Raw genomic sequence first — 13,052 nt, forward strand, 5'->3', positions numbered from 1 at the left:
TTTGTATTTTTTAGTAGAGACGGGGTTTCACTGTGTTAGCCAGGATGGTCTCGATCTCCTGACCTCGTGATCCGCCCCTCTCGGCCTCCCAAAGTGCTGGGATTACAGGCTTGAGCCACCGCGCCCGGCCCGGAAAGCATTTTTTAAAAAAGAAAACCCAAAGCCAGGCATGATGGCTCGTGCCTGTAATCCCAGCACTTTGGGAGGCCAAGGAAGGTGGATTACTTGAGACCAGGAGTTCATGACCAGCCTGGCCAACATGGCAAAACCCCATCTCTATTTAAAAAAACAAAAACAAAAACGTTAGCTGGGCGTGGTGGCACATGCCTGTAATCCCAGCTGTAATTGGGAGGGTGAAACAGGAGAACCGTCGTGTCTACTGCCGAGACGTCAGCTGCTCCGTCCCCACCTGCGCGCAAGCACCTGAAGGCCCTTCCAACGGCGCCCACTGGGCAGAGGACAAACCAGACACAAAACACACACGTGCTTTTACCAGCCTGGACTCTGTAAGAGAAAGTCACCCACACATCCCCCTGGGGAGATTTCCACTGATCCTGCAGGGCCCTCACGGCCTCACTGGGCTCTATCAGGGCCTGCCCTGGAGGGGGAGGTGCTTTGCCTGCACAGGGTCTGTGGGCCGGGACAGACGCAAAGCAGCTTCTGCTACGGGCTGAATCGTCACTTTGAAATTCCCAGGTGGAAGCCCTGGGCCCGATGTGATGGTATAAGGAGGTCTCTGGGAGGTGATTTGGCTTCGATGGGGTCATAGGGGTGGGCCCTGCCCATGGAATCTGGGCCCTCACAAGGAAGAGATGACACCAAGGTCCCTCCCCAAATGAGGACACCTCTGAACCAGGAGGCGCTCGCCGGAAACGGACCCTGTTGGCACCTCTACCTCGGACTTCCAGCCTGCAGAGCTGGAGAGAACAGACCCGTGATCTCTGTGCTGCCGCCTGTGGTGTCCTGGTAAGGCAGCCTTGTAACTCCATGACCCAGCTGCTCTCTCCAATCTTCAGTGAGCAAGAAAAGACTCATATTCATGCTGTAAATAAAAGATTTGGGGTATTTTCAAACACACCAACCACCCAGCTTCAACAGCTGTCAACATTCAGCCAAGACTGTTGTATCTTTCTCCTTTTTATTAGAATTGTAAAGCACATCCCAGGCGCCATGTCATTTCCCCACAAACACGTCCAAATGCATCTGAGTGAGGATTCTCAGGTAACCCTGTGTCACCATCACCGCCAACAGCCAATTCCTCACCCCCCCCGACTCACAGCCCACCCTCCCGACTCACAGCCTGTCCGTCGGACTCACAGCCCACCCTCCCGACTCAGCCCATCCACCCAACTCATAGTCCATCCGCCCCACACAGCCCACCCGCCCGACTCAGTCCACCTGCCCGACTCAGCCCCTGCCCACATTTCCACGATTGTCTCAAAAGTGACTTTGCACTTGGTTTGTTCATATCAGGGTCACACACAGCCTGCCCGGCCTTTCTGCGTGCCCGGCTTCCTGCGGAAAGGTTGCCTTCTGGTGGCACCTCCGGCCGGATCTGGCTCAGGGCTTCCTCTTGGTGTGTTCAACCTTCTCCTGGTCCCCCTATTTCTTGTAAACTCCTTTCTGATTCCAGCATTACATGTGCATGTGTTGGCTGGAATTCTTTTTTTTTTTTTGAGACGGAGTTTCAGTCTTGTTCCCCAGGCTGGAGTGCAATGGCGCAACCTTGGCTCCCCACAACCTCCACCTCCTGGATTCAAGTGATTGTCCTGCCTCAGCCTCCCGAGTAGCTGGAATTTCAGGTGTGAGCCACCGCACCTGGCCTGGCTGCAATTCTTAAAGAAAAACAGGCAAAAGCAAAAATCCTTCAACAATTCAGCTAACCTGAAACACGGCAGTGTCCCCGATGCCTTTCCACAGGGGTCTTCCCTTGGGATCACCACTGGCAGATTTTTATTTCTGGCTGGATAAGACAAGAGGTCACCTCTTCCCCACGAAATGCACTATGGTGAATACGGCCACCTCACTGCCCTGAGATCCAACTCGATCTGCCAATTTCAGGTGCGTGACCCAGGCTCTGACCAACAGAGCTGGGTGGAGGCCATCCCTGCAACACTGGGGGTGGCCCTGACCTAACCAGCTGAGCACCACTCTCTAATCCTTGAATAAGGTTCAGTACTACAAAGGCTCTTGTTTCTATGGCCCAGTGCAGAGGATGCAGGAGGCTCTTTGCCTCTGTGCAATGCTCACAGCTGCCTCGCCCTAGACAGAGACAGGAAGGGAAGCCAGACAGGCAGCAAGCATGGAGTGCAGAGCCAGGAAGGAAAGGCCCAGCAGACAGCGACTCAGGGCCAGGGTGAAGTCCCTGAGCCAGACAGCTGTGAGCACCGGGCAGGCTTCTCCACCTCTGCACCTGGCCTGGCATGTGGCTCCATGGTCGCACATGCTCTCAGCACATCCCCAGGGTGCCCGGCACCGGGGTGCAGCCCCTGCCATCTCCAGAGTCCCCACCATCTCCGGCGTACCCATGGATTCGCTTCTTCCACCTGGCAGTTTTCCCAGTAAAACTTCTCGGGGGACTGGAGAGCTCTGAGGACTGAGAAGGCTTCTTTTCAGGCTGATTTTCCAGGCTGAAGAGCAACTTCTCACTGCAGCTCTCCCTCAGGGCCCAGTACTCCCGCAGAGGTACAGCAGCCCACACTTCGGGGGCCCCTACACCTCCCCGTGCCTGTGAGTTCTCTGATGCCGCGTGAAGAAGCCCAGGTGGCGGAATCCTTTCCCGCAGTGGCCGCATTCGTAGAACCGCTTTGTCAGGTGCAGCCTCCGGTGGATGCTGAAGCCCTTGGGCCACCGGAAGGACTTGCCACACTCGGCACAGGTATAGGGCTTCTCCCCGCTGTGGACCCTCTGATGGTGGCTGAGGTTCTCCTTGGTCCGGAAGGCCTTGCCGCAGTCCGCGCAGTAGAACGGCCGCTCCCCGGTGTGCACCAGCTGGTGTCTGAGAAGGTTGGATTTCTGCTTGAAGGCTTTCCCACAGTCGCCGCACGAGTAGGGCCTGTGTTCGGTGTGGACCTTGCGGTGCTGGGCCAGGCGGTCCTTCAGGCTGAACGCCTGCCCGCACGCCTCGCAGCAGAAGGGCTTCTCGTGCGTGTGGTTCTTCTGGTGACGCTGCAGGTTTGAAGCCCACCGGAAGGTCTGGCCACACTCGGGGCACTTGAAGGCCTTGGTCCCCGTGTGCACCGTCTGGTGAGCGAGCAGCCGGCTGTGGCAGCTGAGCGCCTTCCCGCACGTGCTGCAGATGAACGACAGCTCCATTGCGCACTGCTTCCGGCGAGCTCTGCGGCCCGGCCGCTGCCCACAACACTGTGTGAGCATCTGACATGCAAAAGCCGTAGGCTTGGCGTCTGTCCTTTCTGGAGCAGCTCTGGGAAGCTGCCCGTCATCCGTGTCCGGCCCGAAGCTCTTCCGAAAGCTGCTTCCCTCCCTGGCTCTTTCTCGCCTCACATGGGTTTTCTTATGAGCCCAAGTTGGATGGTCACAGTATCTCTTGGGGTCTGCAGATTTCCTTGCCCCTGTGGAAGGAACAGATACCCTTACACAGAAGCCAGGGGCCCATGGCCAGGCAGTACCTCCTGCTGTGTGCGTCAACTGGCTTCTATCTACTCAGCTCTTTCCACGTGGCTACAAGTGATCAGGAAAACGCGTTCAAAGAAACACAGATGAGCCACAAAGATCAACAGCAGAAACCAAGATGAGCTCAGATGGCTCCCCAGCCCCGGTGGCACGCAGGCACCTGGCACCGCTACGTGAGGCAGCACCGACACATGCCTGCCAATCGACAGAAGCCACTGGGCCAAGAGAACGTCCTTTCACCCTGTCCACGCCGGCAAGCCCCACTCATGCAGGTGGAGGTGGTGCCAGGATATCTGGAAGATGGGTAGCTCCACGTGATTCTCAACCACTCAGCCTCGGAGCCATAGCTCCCTCCAGCCGGGGGCTCCACAGGCCCAGGGACTTCCCAGGGCTCGTGTTCACGTGGCTGCTCCATCCCACTCTGAAAATCTAAGTAAAAAGCAAACCCCCTCTGACCACTGCCCCAAGAGCACCCCTCACCTAACGGAGGGAAGCATGGCCACTGTCCCAGTTTTGCAAACAGGGATGTGGAGCAAACTCCTACCCAGAGCCACATACCTGGAGACCCTCACGTGCAGTCAGTCCCAGGCCTGTGGCCCCACGTGGCCATCAAAGGGAGCTCAGACACCTACACCAACGGCCTCCGCCAGACAGACCTGGGTGGCCGGGTGCAGCCTTCAAGTGTCACTCTGGCCTCAGGCCCCTCCCAAGCTGCAGCTGTACGTCATCCTGCACCGCCATGCCTTGCGAGCCCCGGCCCCGGCCAGTGTCCATCAGGGCAGGAGCGTGGCTGCCCCTATGTCCCTAAGGCCTAACTGAGAGAGCAGCTGTGTGTCCACTCTCCCATGGGAAGGACACAGCCTCGGTCACTGCCATGTGCTGAGCGCTCACCCAGGAGCTGTGGCCACAGGGACCGGGCCAGCCCAGCCCGGACAACCCAGCACTCACCTGGCCAGTGGCCCCTCTGCACTGCCTGGAGCTCAGGTCTCTCCCGGTCTTCAACCCACGGCTCCTCCCACTGTTCCAGGCGAGAGACGAGGTCTGGTCTGGGGCTGCAAAATCCTTTTCAAAGGAGAGAAAAGGTTCTGTTTTACTTGTGCTGAGAACAAAGTGAGGGTTGAGGCTCAGAGCAGTTCTGCATTAGCCTAAGAGGCCAGGCAGGCCCAGCCCTCGGAGCGGCCCTGGAGAAGCTACCCTGAAGCAGAGATGACAGGAAGGGAGGGGCCTGGACACCAAGGCCCACGGAAGGCCCTGGCAAGGTCAGAGGAAGGAAGATGAGGCTGCCTCCAGGGAGCCTGAGAGAAATGCCGAGGGGGCCCCTCTACACAGGCCAAGAACTTCCAGCTCCTGAGCTGAGCCCCCTCGGCTAGAAGGCCCCACTACCATCCTGGAGCAGCCAGGCCCGGAGGCAGCGGCAGAGCCCACCCCGCGCTCACCCAGCACTCGGCCCGCGCTCACCCAGGGCAGCCATACTGCTGAAGTTGTCCAGCATCACGTCCCGGTAGAGGGCCCTCTGGCTGGGTTCCAGACACGCCCACTCCTCCCTTGAGAAGTAGATGGCCACGTCCCTGAAGGTCACCGGCTCCTGCAACACACACAGCTCCCGAAGTGGCCATTCCCAAGAAAAAGAAGGCTCAGCCCACAGGTCTGGGCGGGAAGGGGGAATCAGGGTGGCCCCGCTGTGGACCGATTGTTTGCGTCCCCTAAATCCACATACTGAAGCCCGGAGCCCCGAGTGGCTGTGTCTGGAGATGGGCCTCTGTGGAAGAGATTAAGGTTAAGTGAGGTCAGAAGGGTGGGGCCCTGACCCATGGGCCCGGTCCTCACAGGAGACTCCAGAGAGCCCCCCGCCTCCCTCACCGCACACGCGTCAACACAGCACAACAGTGGCTGTCTGCAAGCAGGCCACTGGCCCCGCCAGAAACCAGATCTGCAGCACTCTGATCGTGGACATCAGCCTCCAGAACAGAGGAAGTGCACGTCTGTCAACTGCCCAGTGCGTTGTATTTGGTTACGGCAGCTCTAGTGGACTAGAAGAATCTAGTCTATTTTCCTACAACAGCCACTACTCTCCTAGTGTCAATGAATCCAATTTTCTTTTCTTTCTTTTCTTTTTTGAGATGGAGTCTCGCTCTGTCACCAGACTGGAGCGGTGGCGCGATCTCGGCTCACTGCAAGCTCTGACTCCCAGGTTCAAGCAATTCTCCTGCCTCAGTCTCCCAAGTAGCTGGGACTATAGGCGTCCGCCACCACGCCCGGCTAATATTTTGTATTTTTAGTAGAGACGGGGTTTCACCATGTTAGGCAGGATGGTCTCAATCTCCTGACCTCGTGACCACCCGCCTCAGCCTCCCAAAGTGCTGGGATTACAGGCATGAGGCATTGCGCCCGGCCCCAATTTTCTCTTCTCTTTCCCCGCCCCTTAAGAAAGAAGGCAAAAGGGCAGACATGGACACAGTGCCTGGGAAGCCGCTGCCACAGACCCTCCCTGCGTGTGTGCTGGGGTCTCAGGCAGCCGGCAGGGCAGAAGGGAGGCTGTGCTCGGCAGCGGCAGGGCTCACCTGGGCCATGTCCATGGGAAGAGCGAGGCCACCCCTCTGGTGAAGCACAGCGCCAAGGAGGGCAGATCTGCGGAGACAAGAAATGTAAGCGAGCGTAGCCGGCCCAGGAATGCCCACCCCACCTGACCGCAGGAGCCCCCACTCAGCAAATCAAGGGGAATTCAGGAAAAATGAGTGATGCACATGCAGGGTCTGCTCTGAAACTACCGACAGCCACCAGGTGTGGGGAAACTTGGCAGTGGTGAGGAGTCAACATATCTTTAAGGGACAGCTGGGTGCAGTGTGCCACCTGCCACACACAAGAACTCTGAAATACCAGACAGCAAGCCAGGCCTGTCACCAGAGGAGGACAGAGGCCAGCCACTGCTGACTGAAAGCCAACAGCTTAGCTGCAAACACATGACTGGAGAGTCTAACCGCAACTGAGGCGTCTGGGGCTCCTCCTCAGGAGAGAGGCGGGCAGCCATTCCCACAGTGCTGTGCCCGGAGGATGCTCTCGGGTACGCTACGAGGAGGCCACCTGGCAGCCTTCCCCTGACTGAAAACCTGGGGGAAGGTTTTCACCCACTGCACTCCAGACTGAGACCCTGTCTCAAAAAAAAAAAAAAAAGCCCCAAGAAATTCCATTAATCTTCACTCAGTCTCCAGATCAAGCCACAAGCTCCCCTAAACCTTAGGGTCCCGGCCCACTGAGATCCAGCTTCTACCCCCAGGTCTGTGAAGAACCACCCTGGCATCCCACTGCCCTCCTGCCACAGTGGGTCCTGCCTCCTTCCTGAGTAAAGCTCAGAGCCCCAATATGCAGAAGAGGCCAGCCCCACAGGCGCCCCGAGAAGAGACAGAACCAGCTGGGGGAAGATGGCCCATGCTGGTTACCTTGTCAGGGGAGGGGGGGAGATGTTGCTCTAGATCCTACAGACACGGAAGTATCATAAAGGGCCGTCAGGAGCAAGTCATGCAAACAGGTTCAGCAACTGAGATGAAATGGACAAACTCCACGAAAAACACAGGATTATGAAACTGACGAAAGGGAAGCCAGGCAGCCTTCCATCTGATAAGGCAACTGGAAATGTAACTTGAACCCTTCCCATGAGGAAAATGCCACGCCCAGCTGGGTTCCCCGGTAAGCTCCACCAAAGCCTACGAAGCACAGTACTGATCTTAGAAGCTATTTAGTGAACAGAGGAAGAGCAGACACTATCCAGTCTGTCTTAATGAGGCCAGCAAAACCCAAACCAAAAATCTGACAGAGATATTACAAGGGGCCAAGCACAGTGGCTCATGCCTATAATCCCAACACTCCAGGAGACTGAGGCAGGAGGACTGTTCGAGGCCAGGAGCTGCCCCACCTGTCTCTATACAAAATAGAATGAGCGGGGTGTGGCGGTGGGCATACATAGTCCCAGCTACTCAGGAGGCTGAGGTGGGCGTATTGCTTGAATACGGGAGGCATAGGTTGCAGTGAGCTGAGCTCATGCCACTGCACTCCAGCCTGGGTGTCAGACTGAGACCCTGTCTCAAAAAAAAAAAAAAAAAAAAGATATGACAAAAAAATTACCTACCAAACTCTCATAAACACAAATTCTCAAAAAATATTAGGAAGCCAAATCCAGCAGTTTATAAAAAGAATTCTCAGTCATGACCAAGTGACGTGGACTCTTAAGAGTACACAGCTGGTTTGATCCCCATTAGCTGCAGCTGGTGCCCAGGAGGCTCCTCCACCACCTGTGTTCAACACTCACTGCAGGGGGCAGCTCCCTCCGCGTTCACCCCTGCCCCTCGTCCCTCCCACCCCTGCCCCTCATCCCTCACCCCTGCCCCTCGTCCCTCACCCCTGCCCCTCGTCCCTCCCACCTCCCGCACAGCAGGCACACAGACATTCCCTTTCTCCTTCCGATGCTCACGGGTGGCTACAGTAACTGCTACATGTTTTCAGGAACATACTTTTCAACTTGAGATTTTTTTTTTTTGCCCTTTCAACAGCATGGCATCAACTTTAATCACAATGACTTCCCGAACATTTGACAACGACATAACTAACCACGTTAACAGAATAAAGGAGAAAACCATGTAACAGCTATTATCTCAATAGATGCGGAAAAGGCATTTGTTAAAACTCAACACCTAATCCCAACAAAAACTCTCGGCAAACAAGGAACAGAAGAAAACGTCCTCATCCCGGCAAACCTGCAACCAACGCCCTGCTTCATGGGCCACTTTGGAACTCTTTCCCTCTGAGACCAGGAACAAGCAGGGCTGTCCGCCCACTGCTTCTCTTTATCACCTTATTGGAGGCCTGAGCCAGGCAAGGAGGTAGAAAAAATACATAAAGCCATAAGATTACAAATAAAGAAGTAGGTCGGGTGCGGTGGCTCATACCTAGAATCCCAGCACTTTGGGACGCCGAGGCGGGTGGATCACCCGAGGTGGGGAGTTTGAGACCAGCCTGGCCAATATGGTGAAACCCTGTCTCTACTAAAAATACAAAAAGTAGCCAGGCATGGTGGCAGGCACCTGTCATCCCAGCTACTCGGGAGGCTGAGGCAGGGGAATTGCTTGAACCCGGGAGGTGGAGGTTGCGGTGAGCCGAGATTGCACCATTGCACTCCAGCCTGGGTAACAACAGCGAAACTCCATCTCAAAAAAAAAAAAAAAAAAAAATTTCACAAATTGGAGGTAGAAGTTGTAGTGAGCCAAGATTGTGCCACTGCACTCCAGCCTAGGTGACAAAGAGAGACTGTCTTCACAACATTGGGATAGGCAAACATTTCTTTCATGGATCCCCAAAAGCACTTTAAAAAAATTACAAATTCAGGCTGGCTGCAGTGGCTCATGCCTGTAATCCCAGCACTCTGGGAGGCTGAGGTGGGCGATCACCTGAGGTGGGGAGTTCGAGACCAGCCTGACCAACAGGCTCTCTCTTCAGTCGAGAAGGGAGAAACCCCTTCTCTACTAAGAATACAAAATTAGCCGGGCGTGGTGGCGCATGCCTGTCATCCCAGCTACTCAGGAGGCTGAGGCAGGGGAATCGCTTGAACCCGGGAGGTGGAAGTTGCAGTGAGCCAAGATCTCACCATTGCACTCCAGCCTGGGCAACAAGAGCAAAACTCTGTCTCAAGAAAAAAAAAAAAATTACAACTTGCATTTATCAGAATTAAACATTTTTGTTTATCATGGCAGTCAAGAAAAAAAAAAAAAAAGGAGCCTGGGTGCAGTGGCTCATGCCTGTAATCCCAGCACTTTGGGAAGCTAAGGCAGGAGGACTGCTTGAGGCCAGGAGTTTGAGACCAGCCTGGGCAACATAGGGAGACCTGTCTCTATTGTTTAATTTAAAAAAATTTTTTTTAAAAAGAGACACAAAGGCAAGCCACAGAATAAGAGAAAATATTCCCAATACATTTATCTGGCAAAGGACTTATATAAAGAACTGTAACTCCTACAAATCAATAAAAAAGAAAAACAAAATTTAAACTGGGCAAAATATTAGAACAGACACTTAACCAAAGTGATCCAACGGTCTACAGAAACGTGAAAAGGCACATTGAGCACACAGGTCATGGGTGGTATTTTCCAGTGAAACCACTTGCTGAGTTCCTCTAGCAAGCAGCAATGACCACAGTGATAAAAATAACAGCTCCCGGCCAGGTGAGGTGGCTCACGCCTGTAATCTCAGCACTCTGGGAGGCCACGGCAGGTGGATCACCTGAGGTCAGGAGTTCGAGACCAGCCTGGCTAACATGGTGAAACCCCGTCTCTACTACAAGTGCAAAAAATGAGCCAGGCTACTCAGGAGGCTGAAGCAGGAGAACTGCCTGAACCAGGGAGGTGGAGGTTGCAGTGAGCCAAGATTGTGCCACTGCACTTCAGCCTGGGGGACAGAGCAAGATTCTGTCTCAAACAAAAACAAAAAAACACCAGCTCCCCTCAGCTGAACAGCTGTGTTTGCACTACAACCCGGGCTGGGCTTCTCAGCCTGGAAAGCAGAGTCGGGGAGAACCGTGAGATAGGCCAGAAAAGGGGCTAAGGTCAGATTATTCAAGGCATCCTGAGCCATGGTTTCATGTGTAATGCGACAGAAGTTTAATACAGGAGAAGGGAAGGATACTGTCATAGCTGCTTTTTTTCCCCCTAGGCAAATTAACACAGGATTTTTTTTTCTGAGGCAGGGTCTTGCTCTGTCACCCAGGCTGGAGTGTGGTAGCCCAATCACAGCTCACTGCAGCCTCGACCTCCTGGGCTCAAGTAATCCTCCTACCTCAGTTTCCCCAGTAGCTGGAACCAAAAGCGCATGCGCCACCATGTCCTGCAATTGTTTAAATTTTTTGCAGAGAGGGGATCTCACTATATTGCCCAGACCGATCTCAAACTCCTGGCCTCAAGAGATCCCCTGGCCTCGGCCTCCCAAAGTGCTTGGGTTACAGGCGTCAGCCACAGCATCCGGCCTAAGCTACATTTTTTTTTATTTTTTATTATTATTATTTTTTAATGAGATGGAGTCTCGCTCTGTTGCCCAGGCTGGAGTGCAGTGGCGTGATCTCCGCTCACTGCAACCTCTGCCTCCCAGGTTCAAATGATTCTCTTGCCTCAGCCTCCCCAGAGTAACTGGGATTACAGGTGTGCACCACCACACCCGGCTAAGAGACGGGGTTTCACCATGCTGGCCAAGTTGGTCTTGAACTCCTGGACTCAATGATCCACCTGCCTCGGCCTCCCAAGTGCTGAGATTACAGGTGGGAGTCGCCTCTCCTGGCTAAGCTACATTTTTAAAAAGATCCTCTGTGATGAACAAATGAGAAAGCAGCAAAACAGGATGGGGGTGGGGAGAAGATAGGGAGGCGTTCAGGTGAGAGAGGAAGAGCCAGGATTGGGACTTACAGGGTGGGAATGGCAAGGAGGCAAATGGTTCAGTTATGGAGCTAAGGCACCAGTGACTGACTGTGCGGCTGGGCGTGGGCAGGAAAGGGGAAGAAGTGAATCTCGGGTTTCTGCCGCCTCCCCTTCGCGGTGGAACGCCTGGGAGGACCAGTGGGTGGGGGGTGGAGGTTACAGGAGCTTAGCCTGGGGCAGGGGAGCTTTGAGTGTTATGAACTAAGTCTAAGCGCTTGGGTCTCACCGGAGCGGTGCGGCCTGGAGACACAGGTGTGGAAAGTGTCTATGAGGGATAACTGAGGTCACGATCGTGGACGGGGTCAGCCGGGGAGAAACCAGCTTCAAGAGGATACACAACCGGGTCCTGACAAACCTGCAAGTGCAAGGCTCGAGGAGAGAAGAGGGGGCTGAGCCGGAAGAAGCTGAAGAACAGCCCCCGAATAGCCGGGGACACCGGCAGCCTCCCGGGTCTGTCCCAGAAGCCGCCACGCTGGGTTTCACAGCCCTGGGGCGGCCGCAGAATTAGAAGGTCAGACAGTCCACGACCCAGGGACGGAGGGGCGGCGGGGACACGGGCGCACTCACCACCAAGGCGTCCTCAACAAGGATGCTGCATCCGCCATGCCGCGCCGGTAGCCCAGACTTCTACAAACTTCCCCAGCGGAAGTTGTTATCCGACAGCTTCCGGCCCCTCTAGGAGTCCACGTCTCGGTGGTGCGCGCAGGCCGCCCAGGCCGTCCAGGGCAGCCGCCTCGCCTCGCCTTTGGTTCCGCCCCGGCCGGCAGGCCCCTCCCCATCATAGCCAAACGCCACCGCGACTGGCTGACTTTTTTTTGTTTTTTTTTAGTAGAGATGGAGTTTCACCGTGTTGGCCAGGCTGGTTGTGAACTCCTGACCTCAGGTGATCCGCCTGCCTTGGCCTCCCAAAGTGCTGGGGTTACTGGCGTGAGCCACGGAGCCCGGCCCACCTAACCTAAAGTCGGCCAAAAGGTTTCTCCTACAAAGTGAACTGTAACCTAACTGGAGGTGTGAACAGTCTGTCACTGGCTCTGGTACCAGTCACCCAGTTCCAGCCAATCAAGGGTGTAGGGTCCAGCCCTATGGGGCTAAGCGGGGGTTCTCCCCGTGCGCGGAGACGAGAGATTGTAATAAATAAAGACACAAGACAAAGAGATAAAGAGAAAACAGCTGGACCCAGGGGACCATTACCATCAAGAGGCGGAGACCGTTAGTGGCCCCGAACGGCAGGGCGCGCTGATATTTATCACATACAAGACAATGCAGGCTGTGCAGCCCAGGCCCAAGGGCGCTGGCGCAGGGCCCCGTCATGTGCAGGGAACTCTACCAGCTAGTAGGTGGTACCAGGCAAGTGTTTGGGCCCTGACTGTGGAGGCCAAGGTGTTTATGAGACTGGCACTGCCCATCGTGACTGGGTGCTGTTGGAGCTACCCGTCCCACATCCAAGGGGCCAGCAGTTTACTGGGAGATGGAAGCGGAGTCTAGGATTGGGCTTGGGCAGGTCCAGAAGACACAAGGATGGCCCAGGTCCCCGTGCCACCCTCTGTCTTCTGGGCCTTTCCCCAAGCCCACACCTGTGGCTCCATGGAGAGGTCCCTGAGCCCTGCTGCAGGAGACAGATAATCTCATACCTGGCTTATGAGGGGCCCGATGTGCTCTGAGGCCCTCCAGACAGAGCAGGGCTCCTGTGGCCAGGCAGTCGGTGAAGTGCAGCTCCAGCCCACCTCACAGTGGCCCAGCGGGTCCCCAACCAAAAGCCAACACTAGAGCTCCAGAGCCTAGAAGCCACGCACTGCAGTGCAGTCTTCACCTGTTGGGAACAGCCCCCCAAAATCTGGCCATAAGCTGGCCCCAAAACTGGCCATAAACAAAATCTCTGCAGCACTGTGACAGGTTCGTGATGGCCATGACACCCACGCTGGAAGGTTGTGGGTTTACCAGAATGAGGGCAAGGAACACCTGACCTGCCCA

The 13,052-nt window shown here is 55.4% G+C and overlaps 1 protein-coding gene across 7 annotated transcripts; it reads right to left on the reverse strand.

Moving 5' to 3' along the window:
* Positions 1-1,878: 1,878 nt before the first annotated feature.
* ZNF707 (zinc finger protein 707) lies at positions 1,879-11,739 on the reverse strand. Of its 7 annotated transcripts, XM_011938059.1 has the most exons (8): positions 11,649-11,739; positions 9,185-9,282; positions 8,757-8,831; positions 7,071-7,710; positions 6,195-6,261; positions 5,092-5,218; positions 4,582-4,695; positions 1,879-3,572 (listed from the first exon to the last, which is right to left on the reverse strand). In XM_011938059.1, the coding sequence occupies exons 5-8, from the start codon at positions 6,207-6,209 to the stop codon at positions 2,713-2,715; spliced, it is 1,116 nt and encodes a 371-aa protein (XP_011793449.1). In that variant the 5' UTR covers positions 6,210-6,261; positions 7,071-7,710; positions 8,757-8,831; positions 9,185-9,282; positions 11,649-11,739; the 3' UTR covers positions 1,879-2,712. The 7 variants fall into 7 exon arrangements, with proteins under 7 accessions (XP_011793449.1, XP_011793446.1, XP_011793448.1 ...); XM_011938056.1 differs by lacking the exons at positions 8,757-8,831; positions 9,185-9,282 and having other exon boundaries at positions 7,071-7,168; XM_011938058.1 differs by lacking the exons at positions 7,071-7,710; positions 8,757-8,831.
* Positions 11,740-13,052: the final 1,313 nt, after the last annotated feature.

The sequence above is a fragment of the Colobus angolensis genome, unplaced genomic scaffold (genome assembly GCF_000951035.1).
Source record: "Colobus angolensis palliatus isolate OR3802 unplaced genomic scaffold, Cang.pa_1.0 Scaffold17, whole genome shotgun sequence".
NCBI classification, from domain to species: domain Eukaryota; kingdom Metazoa; phylum Chordata; class Mammalia; order Primates; family Cercopithecidae; genus Colobus; species Colobus angolensis.

Bases quoted from the DNA above. Each gene is read 5' to 3' on its own strand.
- ZNF707 (XM_011938055.1), bottom strand. The intron at 4,696-5,091 runs GTGAGCGCGGGC...TCCTTTGAAAAG, and splicing joins CAGCAGTATGGCTGCCCTGG to GATTTTGCAGCCCCAGACCA. The intron at 3,573-4,581 runs GTGAGTGCTGGG...TTCCTTCCACAG, and splicing joins GCAGAGGGGCCACTGGCCAG to GGGCAAGGAAATCTGCAGAC.